A 27,411-nucleotide genomic window follows, 5' to 3' on the forward strand; every position below is an offset into this window, starting at 1 on the left:
GGTAGGCTGGCGCGGCACGACACCGCGTGGACCGAGCGGGGGCCACCACCACCGGCGGTGCGGCGCGGCGCGGTCAATGGGGGCAGGGCAGGGCAGCGAGCGGCATGGGCATGTTCCGCATGCCGAGACGACGAGAGCGCTGGTGTGGCGCGGCGTGGGCCGGGCTCGCGCGCGCGGACGGCGGCACAACGGTGGGCGGGCGCGGGATGGGAGGAAGGAATTCCAACCGCAAGCAAGTGGCGACGGGGACCGAGGATACGCGGTGCGGCGGTGACGCGTCGTGTCGCCGACGTGCCCGCATGGCCCGATCCGACCGCAGGCGGTGGGTGGCGCTTCGAGGCCGGGAAGCGGGGCGGGACCGGGACGAGAGGGCGGCGCGCCGGGCCGGGCCGGCGACAAACGCGGCGTCGCTGATCTGTTCGCCGCAGGCGGCGGCGACAAATGGTGCCCGAGCCGGACCTCCGCAACGGCGGCGGCTCCCCGTGCGCGGGACCCGGGGAAGATCGTGGTACAAGGTTTGAATGCTACGAGTACTAGCCTAGCTACTACCACTGCTGCAATGCAGAAGGCAGACTTCCAAAACATAAATGATTCTACGAGATCTGCGTGGACTTTGTTTATGTCCTCGCTGGAAATTTCCACCGCAACGAATGTTCCGCATGGCCGTATGGGCTACCTTTCAATAGGATAAACATTTACTTCGAAGCAGAAATGTACTAGCAACAGAATTCCCGCCAAATAGTGCTACTTCAACGACATTAGTTGCTGCTTGAAAATGTTGATTATTCAGCTATATATGACTTCCTGGAACGCATGAATGACAAACATAGTAGGAACGTGAATTGGTACGATTACAAGTACAAAATAACTGATTACAAAACGCAAGAAGACCTCGTCCTATAAAGAATCAGACTAGTGTGGAAATTAAAGTCAAATGACTTAGGTACTCCTAATACGTGCGTTCATAGAGGTGAGTGTGCGTGCATTGTAAGTGACTGGGTTGTACTGTGTAAACCTAAAAAAATTACATTCAGATCATGCACCGTATACTATATTAGATGGAGCAACTGTGCATGGCTCAAATAACATGGCTCACATTGAGTTGGTCTAAGAGCCAAAATTGCATAGTTTGTGGGACCAAATTTTGAATGTTACAATTGCACTCTTTGTAGGATGGTGGAAGTACTTTTTTTTTTTGTTGGGAGAGGGATTTGAGAAGAAAGATTGACACAAAGGGAAAAAATCACAATATTGAGCCTTATGCCTGAATTTCTCCAGAAATTAATTCTATAGAAGAAACTAGAGTTTCAAGCTTGGCATTCTTTGTCATTCGTGCGTAACAAGGCCACTCACAAAGAGTACCAGGTTCTACTTATATCTACAATCTATCAATTAACCGATGCTATAACCAAAAGGAACTTGCACATACTGACGTTTCAAGAGCTCAACACCAGTTTCTGCGTCTCACCTGTGGAAGCTTGGGCTGTGGTTGTGTATTATTGGTGCATGATAACCCCTGCCACTACCTATTTCTGTGCCCGTTGCCATGCTTAGGCTCCCGTTCAAGGATATTCATAAGAAAAAAAAACACTTATAGGATTCATATCCTTTCAGACTTTTCAGTTTTCCTTTGATCCAAAGGACTCCTTGAATCTTACTTTCTCTGAGAACGTGGTCTTATAAAGCATAAAAGTGACATGATGGCATCAACTACGGGAGAAGCGGACACACATCTGAACCAGCAGCTCACAGGCTTGAAGCGCATATACAGAATTTCTTCTTTTTCGGTCTAGGCATGGAGCAGGTAGCCAGTAGGGCATCGGTACTAGTTTGAAGGTGAAAGGAGCTAAAAAAGGTAGAATCCAGTATGAACAGCAGGAGAGAACTTATCACTTGAAGTACAAGTCAAACCGAGCCCACATGATCGCATTGACATGGGAGGCATGCAGACACGCCTCGAAAAAGTCAACTGAACAAAAGGCAAAAGCAAGCCCCTTACCCATGCTAGCAATATGTATTTATTTAGGTTGTGTTTGGTTTCGGGAACTAAAGTTTCTAAGATCCTGGTATGCTAGTGCTGGTAGTGGTGTTAAAAAAAAATTAGCGTGGGACACTAGCTAGTAACTAGTTTGCATTTGAACGGGACAAAAAGGCAAAAGAATCGAATCTAAGTATGAACAGCGAGAGGGGACTTCTAGTACGAGTCAAACTAGCAGCCGCACATGTCCAAAATTTCCTTTTCGAAACCATGTTCAAATCGGGCCCTGTTGGCAGGAACAGGAACAGGAACCATTGAAAAGTCAATGGCACGGCAGCGAAGATCGGAGAGAAACAGACGAGGCCGTGCCCACGGTGGGTAGGTGGTAGTAGTCGTACGACTCTCTGGCTTGAATCCAGCAAAAGCCACCCGGGGGGGGCATTGCATATTGTTCGCGGAGCATGCGTACACAACACCCCACCTGCGGCCGTGCTGTCCGTCGGATGTGACGTGGTCAGGGGAAGGATTTCAGGATACGATGCGAGGGATGCGCGACGCTCCCCTGGTCAAACCGTCGGGTCAGTTCTGTGCTTCTCCATCTCTCCCTACGGCAGGTCGGCGAACGGGCAGAGAAAAAAAAAGGGTCGGCAAGAGGCTTGGCACACGGGCCACCGATAATGGGTTCGGTCTTTCGGAGTATCCGAGGCTACGTAGCCTGGCTTTTGCATTGGGTCATGCTAGGCGATGTGGTTGGCTTCTCAGCGTTGCAGGTTCCTCGCGGTTTCTCGAGCGGTGACGTGAACAAACATGAGTCCGATCAAGATTCGTAACGTGCTTGGTCAGCCGCAGCCAAACCCGAACCGTTCCCTGCCAGGTCGCCACACTTGTACTCCGTAGGTGGCACGGTCAGATCGAGCAAGCGTGATCTGCATGCCTTTTTTGACGGGATGTGGGAACGCCGCTCTGGCAGACCGACCATGTGCCGCCGCCGCCGCCCGGGTCCCGGAGCATCCACGTGCCGTCCGCGCCGCGGTCTCGTGGACGGACGCCCTGACGCGCAGAGACGCGTCCCGGCGACGCCCGGCCCGTCAGCGTGACACAAGGCTGACGGGCGCGGTGTTGGCCCCGCTCCGTGGGTCGGGGGTGTGGTAGCGTCGCGATCGCCCGCGGGGAAGGAAGGCAGCCCGGAAGCAGCTATGGGTGACGGCGACAGCAAATCCGGCCGGAATACAGGGACACCCCCGGCTCTGCAGGCGTCGACGTCGTCGATGCTGACAGGTACGTTAGATTAGTACTACTACTACTACTACATACAAAAGCTAAACGTTGTTAACTGTCACCTCCAAATGGATGGACGGATTTAATCTCACCTGCGACCCGGCCTCCCTGGTACTGCTGAACGTGTTTCATGAATGCCTATGGGCCAGTGAGATACACCTTCGAAAGTTGTTAGTTTGTCACCACTTTGTCAACCAAGACGACATGGCGTCAGTGATTTCAGTACTCCAGGATCCTTATCGACGCTCGTCGCTCCATTGTTGACGAAACAAATCCATGAAGTTCCTAGTAGTACAACGTAACGCTAGGAGATGTGTTAGAGAAGTTCCTAGTAGGAAGTTAGAAAGGTGAACATGACACTATTTCAAAGTAAATGCTTCTTGTGTGATGATACAGTGGTTAAAGTAGGGGGGCACAGTCGCACTGAAAATTATCTAGGAGCTGACAGAGATTTGCGTTGCTACAAACACTGTAGTCTTGTGTAAAGTACACGCTCTTTGGACTAGCCACCATGGCATTCATGAGGATGAGCAAAATTTCCCCTGCACCTAGTTCACAATAATTGCTAGACATGTCATACTACAATGCAAAATATTTTGAATTCAAAACAGTGTGGTAGTAGAAATGGCCACATAGAAGAGAGCATTAAGGTTGTATTTGGCAAAGCTCCCGAAGCAGCTTCTAGGTTAACAGGAGAGCTCTGCTAAATATTTTTTTTAGAGAAAAGTGATTCTCTAAATTGAACTAAGAGTTGGGAGTTGAAAATGTAACTTCTCCTTATTCACTTCTCATATAAAATATATTTTTTTCATATAGTTCATCGTAAAGAATCATAGAAAGATAATTTAGCCCCTGAATCACTTTTATTAGAGAATCATTCACATAAAGAAACCGAAACAGTTGAAGCTCTACCAAACTGACCCTAAACCTTTTTGGACCTCAGAAAAAGCCGGAAAGAGCATGTCCTAACAAAAGAAAAAAATTGAGCTACAACTGAGATATTTAAAATAATTTTTAGTATCACCTACAGATCCACAATTAAAACTACCGCTAAATATGTCAGAACTCAGAAGATTCTTTTCAATTGTATATTGTAAGAAAAAATAGGAGCACTCAAATCTATGCAATGTGGTGGAGGGAGGTGGTTTTTAGAACTCACAGAGAGAGAACGTAAAACAATCGATACGTTTCCACGACACGTAAACAAGCCTCATCTCATCCCGCTTCCCCCACTCGAAATCGAGATGCCTGACCCGATCCGGCCCAGCCCAACCACGAACCAGACGAACCGGACCGACTCCTAGGCCCTACCCAAAGGAGGAGGGACCGACGGCCCGGCCGGAGGGCGACCACGCGCGCGAGGTAGAGCATCGCGGCGGCGGCGGCCGGAGGCGACAGCGGCGAGGCAGGCAGGATGTCGTCGGTGTACGTGCTTGAGCCCCCCACGAAGGGCAAGGTGGTGGTGCAGACGACGGCTGGTCCGCTCGACATCGAGCTGTGGCCCAAGGAGGCTCCCAAGGCGGCGCGCAACTTCGTGCAGCTCTGCCTCGAGGGCTACTACGACGGCACCCTCTTCCACCGCGTCATCAAGAACTTCCTCGTCCAGGGCGGCGACCCCACTGGCTCCGGCACCGGTACGGTCCCAATCGACCATCCCTCCAACCCCCCTGAACATACCTAAACCAATCTAGGGTTTCTGATTCCACATCTTAATGTTGAAATGTACCGAATTGATCCAATGGTTTCAATCGAATTACCAACTAATGCTTCGAATTTGACGAATTCTTGCCTAAGCAACTTAGCTGATTGTTCTGGTATATAAGGTTCTGGCGTTATGTTATGGGTGTGAGACTGAGTGGAGGGAGGGTTTGGTGTGCTTCGATTTGAAGCTGATGCCATCTTTCTGACTTCACTCCTGTAGGGGGTGAGAGCATCTACGGGGCGCCGTTTGCGGATGAGTTCCACTCGCGGTTGAGGTTTAACCACAGGGGTTTAGTGGCGTGCGCCAATGCTGGCACGCCTCATTCGAATGGGAGCCAGTTCTTTATCACCCTTGACCGTTGCGATTGGCTTGATAAGAAGAACACCATCTTTGGGAAGGTACTTATTCTTAATTCAGGAGCTCCTCGATGTGCATATTCTTGGTACAGTGTGTTGTTCCTTTGGAGTCATCACGTTTTGCTATGTGTTGTGTGCAGGTTACTGGTGATTCTATTTTCAACCTTCTTGCCTTGGCTGATGTTGAGACAGATAAGGATGATCGACCTGTGTACCCGCAGAAAATTCTTTCAGTAGAGGTGCCTTTTCTCTCCTGTAACATTTTGTTGTTATTTCCACTGGTACTTACCTGTGTTTTCGTTAGGTGATAGATAATTTACCAAGTAGTTTTCCTAACTGGTGAATCCAAACTAGTTATTTGACCTTGTATTTCCTTTTTCTGTTTCTTAGGTTCTCTGGGACCCATTTGAGGATATTGTTCCAAGGCAACTTAAGAAGGCTGAGTCTGTTGCCAAGGCTGATGCTGAGGTGAAACCTAAGAAGAAGGCAGCCAAGTAAGTAATCTCCTCTACATAGTTCTTAGGATAACCGTACAATGCCTGTTGGATCAGTTCTGACCCAAACTGTTAATCTTTCAGGCAACTTAATGTGCTCTCTTTTGGAGATGAAGTAGAAGAGGAGGAGAATGAGGCAGCTTCCTCTGTTCAGGCCAAAATAAAAAGTATTCATGATGTGTTGGACGATCCCCGTTTCCTTAAAGGGGAACCAGAGGATGTACAGCTGGTGAGTTTTATCACTTGCGGCGAAAAAACAATGTTCACCATCATTTAACCAAACTTTTTTCACATATCATGCTGAAAATAACAGGACAATACCCTATCCAGTTGGCAACAATGCTATCTAGAATGGTGCCGTCTCCGTCTGTGCCACATTAGTGTGCATATCATCTCATCTTTGTTTTTTCCCCTCTGTTTGTACTTATAAGTCCTCGTTTGCTCTGCTCATTAATTGAAACTCCTCCAGTATTGAATTGGTTTAAGCTATTGTACTCTTGTCCGCTGGTGAGTGGTGAGTTTGATCACTTGTAATCAGAAAATGTTCAACATATGAACCAAAGCTAGTGAACATATTATGTTGAAACTGGCAGGATAATACCTTATCCAGTTGGCGGCTAGGCTATCCAGAACTTTGCTGTATCTGCCACATTAGTGTTATCTTGCGTTTTTTCTTTTCTTTGTTTGTACCATAAGTCCTGTTTGCTGAATCTTTTTCATGGACGGGTATCCTGTTATACACTGCTTGTTAATTGAATCCCTCTAATGCTGAATTTGCATAGGTTTGTGATCTGTATCTTTTTCTCTGGTCAGTTTATTGCGTAGTGTTACCTGCTTCCGTAACTTTTTGTGCTCTGCCAAATTTAAATGTCATTGCGTGTTTTCCCACCTTGCAGTCCAAGGAGCAAGAGGAGAAGAAAAAAGACACTGTTTTATCTGTCAGGGATGCTTTGATCTCAAAGAAAGTTGACTCAAGAGAGCCAGAGCATGCTCCAGAATCTGATGATTATCCTGAAGACGAGAATGAAGAGGATTTTGACAATAGAATGCGCTCACAAATCCTAAAAAAACGTAGAGAACTTGGTGATGTTCCCCCTCGTGAAACCTCTAAAGCAGGTAGCTTATTTTGTTCAAGTTTCTATTAGAATTGTGGTTGTCCTGAAATTAGATGCAATTGTTTTGTACTCATGATCTTGATTGCACAAAACTGCCCTAATTGGAACAGATAAACCACGTCGGAAGGACAAGGAATTACCAGACCGCAGGTCCGATATTAAACATAGGTATGCTCATGTACCTCATCCCTACCTCATCCCCAAAACATCATGGTTATCCTATTTGTAATGAGATAAACACTTTCATTTCGAATTTGTTAGTAACCATTGCATAAAAGATTAGAAGTTACCCCCTGCTCTTTGAACACCCTGCAGCATGCTTTTTCTATATGAGCCTTAACTCAAAAAGTCTTGATCTCATTACATATCCAATGCTAAGTGGTCATCTTGCAATAATTTATTGTTTAAATAAGAAATACTCTGTTTAATCTTTAGTATCTTGTAACGATGAAAAGCAATTCTATTTCTTCACATTGTGTATTCAGTAATGCTTTTCATAAGCAGGGCTACTAGGTACTGAATAGTGAATGTTAGCATGGACTATATTATGCATATCATGACAAGAATGAAGAAGAGTTACTGTGTCTTTGCATATTTGAAATGATCTAAATTTTGACATGTATTCTATGAATAATTTAGTGTAGCAGTTTTTTTAAAATGATTTCTGGTTGTTGGTTTGCAGGAGGGACAATGATGATGATGATGATGATGATCAGGAGCATGATGAGCTACAAAAGTCTAAAAAACTATCATTGAAGAAAAAAGGTATTGGCTCAGAAGCCAGTGCCGAGAGGATGTCCAGAACAGATGCTAATTTGCAGCTCCTAAATCCAGCTGAACAAGAGAGACATTTGCAAAAACAGAAAAAACGCCGGCTTCAAGGCCGTGAAGATGAGGTAATGATTTTACTTCATTCTGACAATTGCCACATTTCTCATGCCATGCCAAAATAGTTCATGCATATTCATATGCCAGTTGGCTTTTTAATTTGACATGTCAAGCTTTGACTTTCGCAAATTGGTGGCCAATATTTCTTACACGTTATTTTTCTCGTTAAGACTCTAGCAAAGCTACAGAAGTTCAAGGCTTCTTTCCTCAGTAAGAATCCTGCTACAGATTCTGTCAAAGAAAAGAATCCTGCTACTGATACGGCGGAAAAGGAAGCTGAAGAGGACTACACAGGGTGGCACACAAACCGGCTGTCTTTCTTGCCCGATTCTTCCAAGGTTGATTGCCAGGCCTTTCCTCCATTTCTCACACACTGGGGAAATAGATGCATCTTTTAAAGATTGTAAATGACATATAACTTGATCTTCACAGGATGGAATGACTAGGAAAGATGATCCGGATGACTATGTGGTGGTAGATCCTCTTCTGGAGAAAGGAAAAGAAAAATTCAACAAGATGCAAGCGAAGCTTAAGCGGAGAGAGCGTGAATGGGCAGGCAGATCTCTCACCTGACCAGCAAGCTGCTTGAATTGTGTTGATGCTCCTTTCTTACCCTTGATGGTACTGAATCACCTCTCCTGCATTTCCATTTGCTCATGTTAACTCGATACTACTGACTGTTCTTTTCGCTCGAACGTTGCAAAATGCCTACACATCCTAACAGTGGTGTGGTCTTGGGACCGTAAACAGCGGGTATTGCACACAGATCATGGAACTGATGGTAGCGTGCCCATCTGTACACTATTGTTTTCCTTCTTGGTATTTGTATCATGATCGTTGAAGCTGTAATTGCCAAATGCTGCAGTTTTGGCGTGGTCTTGGGACCATAAACCGTGGATATCGCACACAAGAGCACAGAACTGATGGTAGAGCGCCCATCTGTAGTCTATTTCCTTTTTGGTATTTGTATGTATCATGATTGTCGAAGCTGTAAATGCAATTGTACAATAGATTGTTTTGATTTTATAGGGTCCCTGAGGAAGCAACTCTCTGTATCGTTAGCTATATGCTATCCGTTTTACAGAGTTCACAAAAGGAGCTAACACAAAAGTTTTCGAAATCAAAATGCATGTGATTCTTGCTTTCTTTTATCTCATTTTTTCGGCTATTGCGTTATGTGACAGAAAATTGCAGTGCCCTGAATGCGAAGTGGAGTAAAAGGATAATGCCTAGAGAACCCTAACAGAATCAGTCTCATTTTTTTTTTGAAAAATGTCGCATTGGAAATCGTTAGTTTGAGCTGTGGGTCGTTCGTTGGAGGACAGAAAATCGATGGGCTCACGTTTAGGCACATATAGGGTCTGTGTTCTCCCGAAATTGTTGTTGGGCTCGTTGTTGCCCAATGGTAACTTCTACATAAAATCCCCAAGGCCATACCAAAGTATATCTGCACTTCGCAAATTCTCCCACGCTCTCGATAAATCAATTTTTTTTTTTGCATTCTTTTGTGACTAGATTTATAAATTTGGCAACTTTTACCCAATCGAGTTTGAACAGATTCACAGTAAATTATTTCGCAATTTGCCAACTTTTACTTGAATTGAATCTGAACAGATTCACATAATAAAATATTCCACAATTTGGCATTTTCTGCTTTATGATCCGCAGTCTGCCATGATCCCACTCACGACCACCCTGGTATGACCGTGTTCAACAAGATTCTCCTCCATTCCATGCACATGAAGTTGTATGATTGGGTCATGGCGGCTCCTCCTGCTAGCAACCGGGTCATGAGCATTCCAAATGGACAAAACCTTGCTGACCATAGCTAGTCGTATACATACTAAAATGCTCCCCTCTGAACTAAAAACACATGTGACCATAGCTAGTCGTGTATGAACAATTGACTTAATACTTCAATACCTAGGCTAATAAAAAATTAGAACATCTAAGCTTCCTATAGGCCACGCAATAGTGTATTTCACTCTTCAACATTTGAACACACAAAACGCAAAGTAAAAATGACACACTCGGAACCACATAACAATATAATTTTGTAAACTTTAATTTGCTTGTCTTTTCAACCACATTTTATAGCACTCTACAATAATGCTATTAATTTTGAAGTAAATAAACAAATAAACCAGGACATAGTTACCACTTACTAACCCCTCAAATGAGATTGTCCGAACACGCCAATGAATGAAGCAGTGAATGCACAAAAGTTGTTCTTCATGGCTGGGTGCCTTGCAATTACCAGATGAGCAAGTTGAACCAAGGCGATTCATAAGTAGTAGAGGGGAAAATTGAAAATAAAGGGAAACTTTTGAAAACACGAATTTAAGGAGCATTGAAGCGTGCACAAATCCGTGCACCAATTCAAACAGTGGAAACACGAAATTTGGTCCGCGGCATGGTTTCAAATTGCAAGATCCAAAACTAGCAAGTGAATCAAGGCAATTCATAAATGGGCAAAGCAGCTTAACGCGCTACAGATCAGCAAAAAAAAAAAATCAGGGGAGATTTTAAACGCACTACATTATAAAACATGGCACAGTGTAAACACAACTACATAACCCTAGCATTCTGTTTCTTTCCTGAATTGTGCCCCGTACGTTCAAACCACTATATAAAGGCATCCCCGTGGAGCCCGATTTGCAGACAGCAAAGCCCTCGAACATCCCGGCCGGCTTAGCTTTACTGGCCTCTCCTATCCTCTACAAGCTCATCTCGATCTGATCTCCCTGCTAGTCTCTGCAAGTGCTCATGGAGGGATCCAACGGTTGGGCCAGCCTCCCGTGGCTCGTCCTCGAGGGCGTCGCCGGCCACCTCACCGAGCCAAAGGACTTCGTCCGCGTCCGCTCTGCCTGCCCGAAGTGGCGTGATGCCATCCGTCTCACTGCCCACGGGCTCTTCCAGCCGTGGATCATGATCAAGGAAGGGCCCGGCGACGGCAGGGACTCCGGCGGAGTTCTGTTCCACTCGGCGAGCTCCGATGAATCCCATCTGATGCAGGTTCCGGCGCCGGCCTACTCATCGGGATCGACCACCACGACGACCTCTCGGCCATTCGGCCGTGCTGGTGAACCCGCTAACTGGGGAGAGCACCGCGCTGCCGCGCCTGCCCGATTGCTTCCAGTTCCATGGCGGCGCCCACCCCTCCGGCTTTGCCACAGACGACGAGATGAACGGCAAAGTGAGCGTCATTGTCGTCATCTGGGTGTGGGCGCCCGGACTGGGTCCCACCGCGGCGTTATGGCGCCGCGGCAGCGAGCACGGCTGGGCCACGACACATGATGCCGATGCCGGGAGGTTTTGGGCATTGCTGCCGCGGCACTGGGATCGGCTCGTCACCCACGGGCCCCAGGTGCTCGAAGGCGAGTTAGTTGCCGCCGCCGCCTCCGCCGCCGAGAAGGACCTCGCCAACAGCAGCACGGCGTTGCTCCCTGGAAGCAACGGAGCGTGCCTGATCGAGCATGAGGGCATGGTGCGCTTCCTCTTCGAAAACTATGGCCAGTACAACTACAAGCCCGAAATGCCGGTAGGACCACGAGCGATCTTCGCGCTGAATGTGGCCGGCGACGGCCTGGCGACCGTGGACTGGCCGGCCGACGCGCCAGAGCTGCGGGACAAGGCCATCTTTCAGGGCGTGGACGGCGCCTGCTACGTGATTCCGGCGAGCGATGACCGCGGACTCAGCAAGAACGCCGTGTACTACTTCGACTGGCGGCACATGGGGCTGGAGGACGAGGCCGAGGACGACGCCGGCGATTGGGGCGGTTGGGCATTCTGCTTGTGCAAGTGGGACATGGTGGAGAGCGTCGACACCATCGTGAAGCAGATCCCTAACCCTACCCCCCTGGCATGGGCGATCACTACGTGGTTCGTGCCCTCCTTCAAGGCCTAGTTGCTCGGGCTATGCTCGAGTTGCATGCATCAGGTTTATTTCAATTATTAAGTGCATGTAGTCGGCCAATGTGTGGCTTTGATTTTGTGTTGTGCATTTAGGCTGTTCGAATTCCAAGTACCATGTTTGATTCCCTCAACTTTTGTAATCACAAGAATTTGATCGAATTCATGTCCGATTTCTCTGAAATATTGATAATGTTTTGATGAAACACGCCGACGATATATTCATGTGCTTCTTCGTTCGCTAGACAAATTTACTGAGAGCTGTACCCTTTAAAAGTTGTAACACAAGGTCAAGGCCTCACATAAGTAAGGGAACTTGCTTAAATCTTCTTCTTGATCATTTCGTGCAGTGTATGTGTGTGTGTGTGTGTGTGTGTAGACGCTCACAATGCTGCCCCTCGCAAAAAACCATTTCATAAGGGTTTTGAAAGGTGCTGTTCTAATGACACAGGTTTCGAAAGATCACTTGAATCTATATAGAGGTTTCTGATCTTCATAAAGGGGAACTACGCTTGATTAATAAAGTATTAAATTATTCATCCTGATAAACACTGGACATGCTTATGATTGTCTTAACTAATGACCTTATCACCAGCAGTGACATGCCTATCGGTAAAAAAAAAAAAGCAGTATTACCTTGATGGTACTGCTGCATCAGTAATTCAGTATCACCTCTTCTGCATTTGCACGTGCTCTACGGAGCAGCCGAGCAGCATGCATACGTCGACGCCATAATTACGACAGTATTGGATACGGGAGATATGGAGCAGCGGTATATATCAGCATTGTACTATCCCATGTCAGGTCCCGTGCTAGCAGATTACGTAAATAGATCGCACTGCTAGCTATCTGATTACGCCACAGAACAACCCAACCAAACACTACCTCAAAAAATGTTGCTGCTAGGCATGAGTCTTGGGCATTGCCCTTTATTTTGTTCTGGTCTCCTTTCATCGCCCCATCTTGTCTCACATGTAATAATACAATTTCACTGTGTCTTGCGGTGTGCACTTAGCTATCTAGTAGCATGTTTGACATCACAATTATTGTTATTTAAAAATCTCGATGCATGTTTAGTTCTCGGAGGTAATATAATGATATTATGTTCGCATATGCCTGTTAATTTTTCTTGAAAACTACATATGTTTTATATACTGGCTTAGATCGATAAGTGCATTTCCCTATCTTGTATATGAGAAAATTAGCCTTTACTTATTGAAGTGGGTACGATAACGTTGGTCTTGGGCTCTTTAGCTAGCAGCCATTTTTATAAGAGATATTTTCATTTGTAAAAATTATTTGTGAAAAGAATATTAATCCGTGTGTATATCTTGTTTGTTGTTGACAACTGATCTGCCGGAGCAAAAATAACAGGGTCAATTATAAAGTGCCGAACATTTCCTTCTATCATTTCCTTGCAAAAACATAGGGTTTAACATCATATAAAATGTATCAGCAATGTTTTTCAACTTCATATAAAATGTATCAGCTATATGTTGTTTAACTTCATATAAAATGCCACCCCCTGCCCTTAGGTTGGAATAAAATCCTACCTATCTGAATAAAAAAACTTAATAGATATATAGACTAAAAAGCAAGGCGGCAGTTTATGTTTATATTTAGTGCATAGAATAAAACAAGCCATGTCTTGTGTAAAGAGCATTTGTTCGAGTATCCGAGCTCCAACAGTTTATGTTTATATTTAGTGTTGTTGTTAAACTTCTGGCAGGCTCAATTCATCCATACTTCCACCTAATTGCAAGGTGTTAATCGGAGAGGTCGGAACCATTTCCAATTTTTTAGAAAAATTATAAGGTTTTTCAATAGGACATCTGGGTCCATCTAATGCAGAGGGCTGGAGAATGCCAGCTGACTATATTTTTCTAAATATTCTGCTACGAAAAGTTAGATTATGTTTTCTTTGACTGTACAATTTATAGTGCGAAAATAGTTAAGATAGGCATGGCTAGTTTGTTACTATTAAAACCTAAACATATAATCCTAAATTTACTAATCATGAAGTTGCATTTAGTTTATTTTCACGAGGAGAGCAACAAAGCACCACCACTCAAACAATTTTGAAATTTAAATATAAAAACCCAAAATCTAATTGCTAGCCGTTTGAACTAAATGAAAATGTGACTGCACGAATTGGTTACTAGATTCCACTTTCAAGAACCAAAACTAGCAAGTCAATCAAAGAAATAAAAAAATATATACACAAAACTAAATGCAAGACATAGGAGCTGTCAACTGAAAATCGGGTCAGTTTGGCGCAAACCCAAAACCAAACCAAAGAAACCGACACCAAACTACTTGGTTTCTTTTTGTTCTTGCTTGCATTGGTCGGCTCCTAATACATACACATCGAAGTTTCTTCAGTCTAAGGAAACTGAACCAATAAAACAAAAAAAAAACCAAAGCCCGGTCCTAAAAATAGCAATAATCGGAGGCAGTGTACCTGTGGTTAAGGCACAACACCCCTGTGTTAGACGTTATAGTCGAGTTATCCACAATCTCATTGAAAGATCGGAAATCCCTTTGCTGCATATGTTATCATACGAACTTATTGAGCACAGTGGCAAAATTATATTACAAAAATTCTATCGATAGCTGTTGATGAGCACAAGGCATTCATGGCATTTTGATCTCTCCTTTTTCTTTTTTCAAATGAGCCACAATCAACCACGATGAGGGCATTCCCTTGTTCCCTTGGGCACAACTGCATATCAAGATTTGAACTATGTATGGTGGGTGAAATCCTATGCCCAGAAGTCCACCTTACCAAAGAGATTGTCTGCCCCTTTGTGTATTACTGAATATGTTTCACACATGCATGTGGTACCACAATTGCATTGGTATAGGACTTAAACCATCTTCTGTGTTGCTCGTGCAAATTTCCTAAAAAAGAAAGAAAGAGAGACCAAGCTGCCATGCAAGGGGTTTTGCTCATTTTACAGCTAGCGCATGGGAATTTTGTAACGTTGCCAACGTGATTATCCCTTGATTTTTAGTTTTGCCTAAGTTTGACATTTCATTGATTGAGTTGCTAGTGTTGGTCGCTAACGGTGAATCCAGTGAAAAATCATGCAGACACATTCTCATTCTGTTGTTCTGTGTGGTTCTATATATGTGTGGGCGCGCGTGCGCGTGCGCATGTGCGTGCGTGCGCACGTGTGTAATAATATGTTACGCATGCGTGTGTGAAATTATATTCAATACACAGAGGCGCAGATCCTATCTCACCGGCCGGAGCATTTTCATGGTACTATCACGTATGGCTTCGCTACAAACCCCTGTGATGGTGGGCGAGGAAGATGTTCTGGATGAGGATGCTGGAACAGAGAAGCCGTCTCGCCACACACTAACCCCGGGTGCTGGGAGGCAAGAGAGCAAGCTGTCATCACCGTAGATTGGAAAGGAGAAATGGATATCGATGCAGTGCGCAGATCCCGGGCATGGAGGGCGTGCACCTGATGGAGCATGAGGGTCAGGTTTGCTTCCTTTCCGGGATGGAGGGCAATGTGGTTTCATCGCCGAGTTGCCAGCAGGCATGCCACCATGGCCACGAGTGACCTTCGAGGTTCAGGACACGCTCAACAACCACAATTGGGTAGTCGTCGACTGGGTCCATGCGCTAGCGCTACGCGACAAGGTAATCTTCCAGAGTGCGAACAACTGCCGCCACGTCCTCCAGGTGAGTGTTGGGCTCAGTAAGAACTCCATCGCTAGTACATAGCACCCTATCACTATGGGTTCAAAAATCCGTTGAATTAGTGATGCTGTTTTCAAAAAAACAAAAAACAAAAAAACACCGCACTGCGGCCCAGCACGCTCGCCGCAGAGAGGAGGGAAGGCCGGGGAAGGGGAAGGAGGCGTCGGCGAACGGGAGAGGAGGTGGGGAGAGGGGAGAGGGGGGGGGGGGGGAATAGGATGGTGTTTGCATCACCGCCGGATCGTGACGTCACTACGATCCGACGGTGATGTCCACTGTCACCGCCGGTTCTACAGGGAACCGCCTGTGATAGATTGTCACCGTCGATTTGGTCCAAACCGAAGGTGGCGAAGGGTTTACACTGAAATGTTCTATAGTAGTGCATCTATTCCTTGACTGGCAGCACCAATAGAGTAGTGGAGTCTACTGCTTGTGTGTAAGTGGGATTTGCTACAGCACGTCGCCATCGTCATGAAGAAGGATCCCTGATGACTGGGATTGGAATCTCGGGAGATGGTTCCTGCCCACTCTCAAGTACTAGCTGGAGGGCACAATCCAGTGGTGCTACATATGCTACAGAATATAGGGTTCTAGGCTTGTGTACATTGCACCATATACTATTCTATGTCTAAGCCACATTTGCAGATCATGATGTGGGGCATGTGTTAAACCAATATACGGTCCCCGAGTTTCATGTTATGTGTCATCCACTTAACTGCACCCCCCCCCCCCCCCCAAATCCCCATATTTCATGTTATGTGCCATCCACTTGACTGGCCCCTAAATTTCATGTTATGTGCCATCCACTTGACCAAGGCATGGCACCAAAATTCAAGCTATGTGCCATTCACTTGATCTAGGCATGGCATGGAACATTTATGTTTTATTTGGCCTAATTCTTTAACAAGAATACAGATCAATAATGTAATAATTTCTCTGAGATGATATATCGTGTTTGGATAGATATAATTGCGCTTGTTGTTGATCCCATAAATTTTTCACTCTAGCTACTGTAACACAATAATTATATTTTTTCTCTGTACTAAAATCTGTTTAAACTTGTTTTAGAAAAGTTATCTGAATACACAACACAGCAGTACCGAATCATTATGCTATCTGGATGCACAATATCTTTACTGACTCTACTGTAAATAAACGAAATATAATGGCCAACACAATCAATGAAGTTAAAGCTTTGGCAAAGCTAAATGCAAATACAAATACAGTTATGCAAATCTTGGAGATCTCATATGAATTCAATTCAGATGCATGTAATAAATTTTCTCCGGTAATATATTGTGTTTGGACCTTTTCATTTGTTTGATGAACTGTTCAGTCGTCCGTAATGCCCAGCGCTAGCTACCAAGAGGTGGGTTCCTATACACATAGCACTCTATTTACACTTTCAACCTTATTTTGTGTAAAAGGGTTAACTAAAGGTGCTATGGTCGAGAAAAAAAGATTATATGAAAAGAAGTGGAGTTTGGAAAAGGAAACGGAACTGCTAGAAGAACAAATTTTCATTAATAGCATAACTTGGGCCCTTGGGACAATCTATTTGATTGATGGGAGAGGTACGCTGAATATGCTTGGGGATATGGAGACTTACCCCCCCCCCCCCCCACCATATATTTATATATAGAGTATATGGTCCCTAGAGTATATTTGATATATAGATTCAAATTTCCTATGTACTGAGATTCTATTATTCCAAAACAATATATAATATTTATGTAATATTTGAGTTTCTAAATACATATTTCGTTTATTTAGATATAAGGATTGTGCAAGCGGTTTCCAAAACTAGGCCAGTGACTGTTTGTGCTGGTGCTCAAATAAGGTTTGTGATGACGGTTTCCCAAACTGCCAACAACCTTCTGTCAGCGCAAATGATTATTCATGCTAGCGGTTTCACGACCTCCAGCACAGACCTATATGTGGTAGCAGTAAGCTTAAGTCACCCGCCAACACAAATACGAAGATCTATATCTAGAAGAAATCTCATTCATGATGAACATCCCTAGAGGCAAAAGAACATGAAATTGGTGCTAGTTAATGGTGCAAACTCGTGAATGTACTCGATTGAAGTAAGATTTGCAACAAATTTGAGTTTGATTGGTGTCTAAATGGGGAAAATAACATGGGAAAATCCCCTCTTGCAAGTAAACCCAAATAATAATTAATTGATATAGCTACCTGGAAGGATCTTGGTGATGCCTAGAGGGGGGAGGGGGTGAATGGGCGTACCTCAAAAACCTGTTATACGAAATTCTAAATTAAACTTGAAACTGCAGAACTTGGCTGAATCAAAAGTTGCACAATAAAACTAGGAGACTTCTACAGGTGATCTTTGCAAGCACAACAACTCGATTACGTAGATCGGCACAAAACAAACTCTAGGTCAATAAGAACTAAATAAATGCAATAACCATAAGACATAAGAGATTTGTTCCCGAAGTTCACTTCTACTAAGGAAGCTACGTCTCCGTTGAGGAGTTGAGGAGCTCACAAAGAGCCAAGTCTTGCACTAACCTTTTACCTCACTTAATCAACCACAAAGAAGGATTGAGTCACTTACTATGAAATCCACAAAGGATAGGGTAATACAAACTTTCCAGAGCGCACACACACACGAGAGGACACTCCACGGGCGACACCAAACCGTCTAGAAGCAAGCTTCAAGAGTAACAAACATGAAACGAAGGATGAAGATGCTTCAAGTGCTCTTGAGATGAACTTGGCTGCCTTTTCATTTAAAAGTTGAGTCTCACACCTTAATCTTACTCTCACTGAAGCCCTAGTTCAAATCAACTAAAGGATTAGCTCAATAAGGGATTGGGAGGAGTAGTAAATACTTTTGGAGGTGTTTGTCTTGGGTTAGGTTAGCAGCAAGTGAAGGCGGGCTTAGGGGGTATAAATACCCAAGCTCCAAAAACTAGCCGTTAGTGCACTGGTTAAGTAATTGTTGGAACTTTCGACACAGGGTCGAAACTTCCGATAATTTTAAAACAACCGGCCGACGAGCCCTTTTCGGAAGAATCCAGCTTCTTCTGACAAGTGTCGGGACTTCCGACACATACTGAAACAGACAGAAAACTAGGTGCACAAGTATGATGTGTCTCTCCTTGATGGTTAGCATCTCAAATAAGCACTTTGACACTTTCATCCTATCCATTCACATACTTCTTAATAGTACCGTGTTTCCTAAACTCAAATTCAAAATATAAAATAAGTAAGAATCTTCTTTTAAGACCAACACCATCCTTTTAAAAAATTTAGCGTCTTTTCTTGCTCCTTTTCATTTCATTGAATTTTAACCTGTCCAAAACTCGATAAACTCATTAGCTCCTTAATTTTGTATGTCATCAACACCAAAACCCACTTAGGAGCCCAAATGCACTTTCACTACTAGATTCCCTTGCATATCTATCTATATATCTTATATAGATGGAGGCTACTAGCAATCATTAACTACAATATGGTTTAATACCTATGAAGCCACATCACCCAAATGATGCCATCATCTAATCTTTTCTTTTGATCCCACCTCATCAACCACACCCCCCAACTAAACGTAACATTGTCTGCTGAACTTATGTTACCAGCATTGTGCGTCACTTCTACAGGAAACACGATCGGATGCACATGAGTAGTCGAAATCAATGCCTTATTATGGATCTTTGGTAGGCATCTGAGGAGTGAGCGTTGTCTTGGATTTATATTGGCCTCACAATTGTGTCGCTAGACAAACTTGGGCCCATGATAACTCCTATGATTCGATTCCGCTCCATTATTAGCTGTTGTAGCAACCGTTTTTAGTATTGGAATTCCTTTTGCTTATTATGGTTATTCTTCCTCCGGTTTGTTTGCCAAATTATCTAATCTTTTTTAGGGTTTCATTGTCCTAGGTAGCGTTTCATGGTCGTGGTAGGTTTCAAGCAAGTGCTCTTTTTATCTACATGATTTTACATGTCCATGTATTATTCCACTGCCTTATATATCCAGCTTGTTCACGAAAATATGAAACCACATCTACATGTGACCACAAGATCTATCTCAGCCGTTGATTTCACTCCATCCAACCATTGATTCACCTCACCTACCCGTGTACTCTCACCTACCCATGAATTTTTCACCTGCCGATGATCAATCTCACCATTGATTCAAAAATGAATGGCCACGATAACACATGTGGTCACATGTTCATGTGAAAAATCCATGTTCCCTTGTTCATGTTGCCACGTTCAAAAAGTTGGCTCTGATCTCTTCTACAGCGCCACACTATGTGCCAAGAGACCAATTTACACAAAGTTTTTTTTGACCCTACCTTCTTTTGAACCTGAGCAGGCTTCTTAATGCAAGTTCGGGGAATTTTTGATGAAATTTTTAGAAAACTAATATTTACATAAATCTGGCTACATAGACCAATATTTGACTCTTTTTTAAAATTTGTTAACTATCTGTCATGAACTTCCCCACCCTTTCACACACTACCGGATTCAGGCCCTTTGCCGAGTGTCGGGGACACTCAGCAAAGCCCCGATTACACTCGGCAAAGGCTTTGCCGAGTGTAACACTCGGCAAAGGGCACTCGGCAGCGATAATGTCGGCAACGACGTCTTTGCCGAGTGCCTTTTGTTGGGCACTCGGCAAAGGCTTTGCCGAGTGTCAGGGACGGCACTCGGCAAAGAAAAGTAGCCGTGACAACATTTGGGGCCGTGACGGCGTCTTTGCCGAGTGCCCTTGAGTTGGCACTCGGCAAAGACAAGGCTCTTTGCCGAGTGCCTAGGACGTTGCACTCGGCAAAGAGTAGGATCTTTGCCGAGTGCCTGCCACGTGGCACTCGGCAAAGTTTAGGTCACTTTACCAAGTGCCTTTTTTATACACTCGGCAAAATATTTTTTTAAAGATTTTATTTTATTTGTTCCCCTCCATTTTACACAGGCACATATTCACACAGGCATATTATTTGAAATTTCACATACACAACCAAATTCACCCAAGTCTTATCGTCACACAACCAAATTTACCAAAGTCTCATCATCACACAACTAAAATCACATACACAAGTTCACCACACAAGTGTTAACAATGATAAAGGTTCATTTGAAATTCACCACACAAGTTCACCACACAAGTTCCAATGTCACACACGAAGATTTCGAGATGGCTGATTTGGAGTTGCCTGATTTGGAGATGGCGTAGCATGCGGATCATTTGATGCCGCCGATTGTCTCTACATAGAGAAGAAGAGAGTGCATGTGAGACAAGATAAATGACGATCATACATAAATACAACTTATCCCCACTCACAGAAGTAGAGTACGGATCAGGTGGTGGAGGTTGTGCGAACAGAGAAGCTGGCGGAGGTACACCCGTTGCAGCGCTAAGACTCTGCATGTAAGTAAGTACATCACTCATCCTTTGCTCCAACTCCTGTCGTTTCCTCATCTCTTCTTCCAGCCGGCCCTACACAGTTTTCACCCTAATGTTACAATAATGCAAAGAAAACGTATGTAATAATCAACGAACGATGGATAAAGAAGGAATAACCTGGAGTGGCTGTATCTGATTGCGTGAAGTGTCCTGCCGAGGTTGTATGGCTGGGCTCGCACTCGTGCTCCTTGCTTGAATCTGAGAAAGAGTAGGAGTAGAGGACGAGCCGATTGCACCATCGGCAATCCAGTACCGTCCTTTCTTCTTACCTCCTCCGACCCTCATGACGATCTCTGTGTCAAGATCCTCTATGGTGGGATCATATTCTGGGCCATGGACCTCCCTTGCCATTGATGTGTACTCACTGAGGCGGGTGTGGATGCTCGCATTGCTGTATGCCTCAGACCCATCCTCCGGGTTGTAGCTGATGTCGGAGGTCGCCTTTCCCTTGTGGGACAGAGCAAATGCCGTGAAGAGGTTGCAAGGCTGGCCACCATGTGACGATGAATGCGAGAAAAGCAACAAGATGATTAGAAAGCATGCATAATTGAGTGTTAGATGAAGTAAATATATTCGTGTACCCATGCTTCAGCGTATCCGCTGAGGTTGCGGCTGCCTTGATGGTGTGCTATACCTGGCATCATCAAACGTCGCTCCCGGCAAGCAACGTGATTCTCCTCCCACTCCTCGGAGCACCACTTTTGCACTATGTGTCGCCAGCAATCGGGATACGAGATGCACCAATTAGGAGTCACCTACAAGACACCAAGTACATGCATGACGTATTAGAAGATGAAATTAAGCTGTCCTAATGTAGAAAAATAATCAAGCCACAATGTTCTGTTCTTTACCTGTATGTACTGCTCTGGAGTCAAATAAATTGTTCTTGCTTCTTCTTTGGTGACCCTCTGTCCAAGGACGGTGGCGTGGTAATTTCTAACGGCTTGGATACGCGCCTCGTAGTGCATCTCCCAGACCAGTTTCTTGCAGCAGTTGGTGATCACCACATCCGCCTCACCCTCTTTACCAGCCTCGCATATGAAGAAATCCTACATATACAAACACAATGGATCTCATTCATTTAAGGTATAAAATTGTGCAATTAATATGCGATTTATTGAGCACTTACCCACAGCTCTTTCTTCACCCGCTCCGCCTTGTTGCTGAATACCCTGCCCTCCCGATCTTCAGCATCGGGGGCCGCGGCGTAGTGCTCAAACGTATAGGTCGGCTCCCACACTCCGCCGTACTCAACCATGCTAGGAAAGTGTTGCCTGCATAGAATACCGATGATGCCATTGACGGTGCGCTTGTGAGAAGCTCCAGGCTGCATAATCTTCCAGCCCCTGCACAAGTGATTAAGAAAAATCATTAGTTTCTATTCCACATTTGAACATATAACATGTAGAAGTGGTGAAAATATTTAAAGTTACCTGTTCTTATCGGGAGTAATCAGCGGGTGCCTATCACGTGGTATCGGTCGGTGAGGGAGACTCGAGGGACCTCACAAGTAGACTCTCGACGCACCAGAGGCTGCGGAACCAGAGCCCACGGAACCAGAGGCGGTGTGCTGCGCCTCCGCGTCCTGTGGGGCAAAACATAATCCTAGTAAGGTTGGGGCAAAACATAATTCTAGCACAGTTCTGTGGCGAGGACAAATAGCTTGAACCACAGTTATTGGAAAAGCAGAACATACCTAATGGCTAACATATAATTATGATAGCTGCATAAATTGATGTGCTAGTGAAAAAAAAGGAATATGATCCTAAGGATTGTTATTCCATCCAGTTAGGAAACGTGCTTTACTTTTGTATGAACAAAAAGATGGGGGTAATAAACTTGTGTTTACACTTGTGCACTTCCACAGCAGAAATACTTCAATGATTAATTCAATTAATTCAGAACTGATACACATAGCAATCAAACCAGTTTAAACTGATACACATAAACTAATCAAAGAAGTGAGCATAATAGCATGTTTATTTATGAAATAATGACAGAGTGGTGCACTCATTCCATGCGTATCAGTACATGTTTTTTTTCAAAACTATAAACAGAATATCCCCTAGGATAAGATTAGTGTCCCAGAGCAGTACCTGCGGGTGCAGTACCCACGGCGGCCGGGGCGGCGGGGGCCGAGGCGCGGGCGGGGCGGCGGGCGCGGCCGCACGCGGGGCAGCAACACGGGCACAAGGGGCGGCGGCCGCGTGCAGGGACGGCCGCTGGGCAGCGGGCGCGGGCAGGGCCGCGCGGGGCACGCCGGCGGGGGCACGGGCGGGGCGGCGGGCGCGGCCGCACGCGGGGCAGCAACACGGGCACAGGGAGCGGCGGCGCACGGGGGGCGGCGGCCGCGCGGGGCACGCGGGGTGGCGGGCGCGGCCGCACGCGGCGCAGCGGAGGCGGGCGGCGGGCGCCGGGGCGGCGGGGGCGGGGTGGGGGGGGGGGCGGCGTGTGAGCGAGTGAGCGAGTGAGCGAGCGAGTGAGCGAGTGGGTTAGATATGGCCCCTCTTTGCCGAGTGTCAGATCCGGGGCACTCGGCAAAGAAATCCAATTTTAAATATTCACATTCTTTGCTGAGTGCAACAGTTTTTATTTTTTTCACCTTTTGGCACCGAACTTTTTTGTTGTTATACTTAGATTATATGCAACAGTATGTGCAATTTGTGCCCATTACTCGAAGTGTTTGCTATATTTTATCAATTTATTTTATTTTATTGAATTTCTTCTAATTATTAAAATTTGAACTACAAGTCACACGAATAATGAAAAACAATGAATGAAAAAATGATATTCATATTATTGAAGCATGCGTTGAGACCTTATCGAGAAAAAATTCAGAAATTTCATATTTGTTGTCCACGAAACATGATGACGAACTTCTTGTCCAGTTGTTTTTAAAATGTATAAAAAGCAAATATGGTCCGAAAATCATGAAACTTGTCGAGATGTAATGATATCACATGAGGAAGCTGTGATAAAAGTCTGACGAGGTTTCATGAAAGTTACAACATACGATGCTTACAAATTAAAAGTTCTCCAAAGAGGTGTATGATTTTATGTGAAGCCCGATTAGGTGTTAAGCATCGTAGATGTGAAACTTTCACGAAATCTTATAAAAATTTTATCACAGTATTCTCACATGATAACATGACATCTCGACAAGTTTCATAATTTTCCGACCAAATTTGCCTTTTATACAATTTAAACACGACTTGAACACAATTTAGTCGCCATGTTTCGTGAATAGTAGGTTTGAAATTTCTGGTCCTTTCTTCGATAAGGCCTCAAAGCATGCTCATTAACATGAATAACAATTTTTCATTCATTTTTTCCACTATTCGAATGACCACGCAGTTCAAATTTGAATTATTCAAGAAATTTAATAAAATAAAATAAATTGACGAAATATAGCAGACACTTCGATAAATGAACGTAAATTACATATGTTGTTGAGGAGAATGTAGGATGACAATAGAAAAAATTTTGGACAAAATAAAGAAAAAATATGTATATTTTGCCGAGTGTCTTCGACTAGGCACTCGGCAAAGACTCACGCCGTTAATTGTCTGGCACTAGTTTGCCGAGTGTCTACCTTTGCCGAGTGCTTGGCACTAGGCAAAAAATTCTTTGCCGAGTGTTTTTCTTTACCGAGTGTATGGTACTCGGCAAAGGAGGAGTTCACCGTGTGTTTTTCTTTGCCGAGTGTGGCACTCGGCAAAGAGGCTCTTTGCCGAGTGCCCGATATTTTGCACTCGGCAAAGGTTTGGACACTCGGCAAAGGCCGCGTCTCCGGTAGTGACACTTCTCTAACTGTGGATTTGTAGCATACAATAGCCATTGGGCTTCATTTGTCCCAACAAGGCGGAGGATAACTTTTGTGCAGGTGTAGGAGACTACCTTGGATTCGTTCCACCTTTGTATAACTATTTATTTCTTGTCATTTTCTTAGTGGAGCATATAGCAAATTAGTGCATCGAGTTAGCCTTCTTTGTAATATCTAAATAAAAACATGTTTCGTATCCACATCTAATTGCCAAACAAAATTTTTGCTGTACGTTTATATTATGTGCGCCTAATTAACTTCACAAAAGTGAAGCAGTATCAAAACCAAAAACTATGCGGAGACGATGTTCATCGCACGCTACTGTAGTGTCACACTTTGGTACAACGGATAAGGTTTTTGCACAACCAGGAAAGGTGAAAATGTTTTTTCGCTCTATGGATACAGTTTTGCGACATTACCTAGGTGCTCCAAGAGCATGAAAAAGCCATGTGCACTCACCCATATTATTTTCTCTAGCTATTGTATGTAGTGAAATAATTATATTTCGGTGTAACATAACGCGAAAATAGAATTTGAGTATTATTTTTGTAAAATCCATTTAAACTTGTTGTTAACAAAAATACGTCCGAATACACTACAGAAGTACATAAAAATGAGGATAATAAAAAATACAGTATTTTAACTGGACTCTAGTGTAAATGATCAAAATAAGGAACACACTCAATGAAGTTCAAATTTTGGCAAAACTAATAAAAACGAATACAAAGTTGTGTGCAAATCTTGGAGATTTTCTGCGAATTTAATGAGTAGGCTGGTAACGTTACGAAATTGCCTAGCTACAGCTGTACGATGAGCTCAGACGTTGCATGGCAATTGATCTCTCTCCAGAAATGAGTCACAACCAGCCACTACATATCCTGGCATTCCCTGGCTCCTTCAATTCCCTTGAGCAAGCCTCACACCTATAGCATAAGCAAGCGCTTCAGATCCGATCCGATCCAATCCCTTGTTAGCTTGTTGGCCGGAGCGCATGGAGATGGAGGGCTCCCTGGATTGGACCCGCCTCCCGGCGCTCGCCCTCAGGCTCGTCTCTGAACGCCTCGCTGACCCTCAGGATCTCGTCAGCTTCCGCGCCGCCTGCCCGGAGTGGCGTCAGGCCGTCGCGGAGGACGCCCACCAGCGCTTCCAGCCGTGGATCGTGGAGAGCGACCACCACGACGACTCGGGCAACGTCCTCTTCTACTCGCCGGCCTCCGGTGACTACCACCTGATCCACGTCGCGGCGCTGGAGGGCAGGAGGGTGGCCGGGTACGGCGCCGGTCTCCTCCTCGGAATCGACACGGACGACGAGCTGTCGGCCGTGCTCGTGAACCCGCTGACCGGGGAGAGCACCGAGGCGCCGCGCCTGCCGGAGTGCTTCCACGGCACGCTCACGTACGGCTTCGCCACAGACCCCGGCATGACGGGCGAGAGCGAGGTCGTTGTCGTGGTGTACAACCGGCAGGCCGGCCAGGCGCGCGGCCACGTCGCTCTGTGGCGCCGCCGCGACGCCGCCGGCTGGGCCACGGTGCACACGGAGACGTTCTGGATGCGCATGCCGCAGCTCAGGGCCCGTCTACTCACCCACGGCCCCCAGGTGCTGGAGGGCGAGGAGGCTGCAATCGCCGCCGTGAACGGCCACGGCCACGGCCACGTGGAATGGGTCCCCGGCATGCGCGGCGCGCACGTCATCGAGCACGGGGGCCAGGTGCGCGTCCTTATCCGGCAGGAACAGCCGGCCGCAATCGCCGCCGATGACGCGCCGGAGGGGCCGGTGAGCCCAGGTGACCCGCTCCCGCGGCTGTCCTTCGAGCTGCGCAACACGCTTGGCGCCGACGGGGAGGCCGTCGACTGGGCGAACGCGCCGGAGCTGCACGGCACGGTCATCTTCCAGAGCCCGGACAGCAGCTGCTACGTGCTCCCGGCGAGCGACCGCTTCGCCGGGCTGAGCAGGAACTGCGTCTACTTCCTCAGCTGGCAGCGCCAGGAGCAGGTGGACGAAGACGGCGGTGTTGGTGACGGCAACCCTTTTGGGTACTTCCTGTGCAAGTGGGACATGATCGGGCGCGTTGCCACCGTCGTGGAGAAGGTCCCTGGGAACTGGCAGCGGCTGAAGCCCGGCAGGTGGTTCCTGCCTACTTACAAGTACTAGATGCCATGTGTCTCTAGGCTTGAGTTGCAGAGGAGGATTGTGTTACTTCGAGTATCTTATGTCATGTCTCATGTTATGATCGAGTCTCATGCATGTTAAGTTGTCTCAGCCAATGTTTGGCTTTGATTTCATTTTATTTGCATCGTCTTTAGGGCTTTAGGCAGAGTGTCGTTGTGGACTTGTGGCATGTTTGTTTTCCCCCAATTAATAATTTTCATCAAGAATCCAATTGCATGTTTGTTTTCACTCTGAGACTTCTTAAATTATGTTGGATAAATCAGATCTATAAATCTGTTGAAGACCGATGATTCGTATGTGTGATTTCATGGCTGTTGGGATCAGAGTACTGTTATTTGGGGTTGGGTTGGCTTCAGCAGTGAGCATGAAATCCTTCAAAAGTTATATGGCTTAAAAATGCAGAAATGCAGTGTGATGGCTGCTATGCTCTCCTCTGGAACATGTAGATGTCGAGAAATGCAGAAGATCAGAGCTTCCAGCAAAGCAAAGATCATTCTAGCTCGGGCATCGATTGCCTCTGGGCGTTGGATTGGTGTCATATGCT

General features: G+C 45.5%; 1 protein-coding gene across 3 annotated transcripts; it reads left to right on the forward strand.

The window, feature by feature from the left end:
• The first annotated feature begins 4,570 nt into the window (after positions 1-4,570).
• Positions 4,571-8,906, forward strand: LOC112894576 (peptidyl-prolyl cis-trans isomerase CYP57). 3 transcript variants are annotated; one of them, XR_003229000.1, is made up of 12 exons: positions 4,571-4,890; positions 5,178-5,356; positions 5,455-5,553; positions 5,705-5,808; positions 5,893-6,037; positions 6,705-6,924; positions 7,034-7,091; positions 7,606-7,819; positions 7,982-8,149; positions 8,244-8,432; positions 8,536-8,592; positions 8,677-8,906. XR_003229000.1 is itself a non-coding variant. In XM_025962330.1 (11 exons), the coding sequence occupies exons 1-10, from the start codon at positions 4,671-4,673 to the stop codon at positions 8,382-8,384; spliced, it is 1,548 nt and encodes a 515-aa protein (XP_025818115.1). In that variant the 5' UTR covers positions 4,571-4,670; the 3' UTR covers positions 8,385-8,432; positions 8,536-8,906. The 3 variants fall into 3 exon arrangements, 2 of the variants coding, with proteins under 2 accessions (XP_025818115.1, XP_025818114.1); XM_025962330.1 differs by having other exon boundaries at positions 8,536-8,906; XM_025962329.1 differs by having other exon boundaries at positions 8,244-8,901.
• The last annotated feature ends 18,505 nt before the right edge of the window (positions 8,907-27,411 follow it).

Source organism: Panicum hallii, chromosome 5, assembly GCF_002211085.1.
Source record: "Panicum hallii strain FIL2 chromosome 5, PHallii_v3.1, whole genome shotgun sequence".
NCBI classification, from domain to species: domain Eukaryota; kingdom Viridiplantae; phylum Streptophyta; class Magnoliopsida; order Poales; family Poaceae; genus Panicum; species Panicum hallii.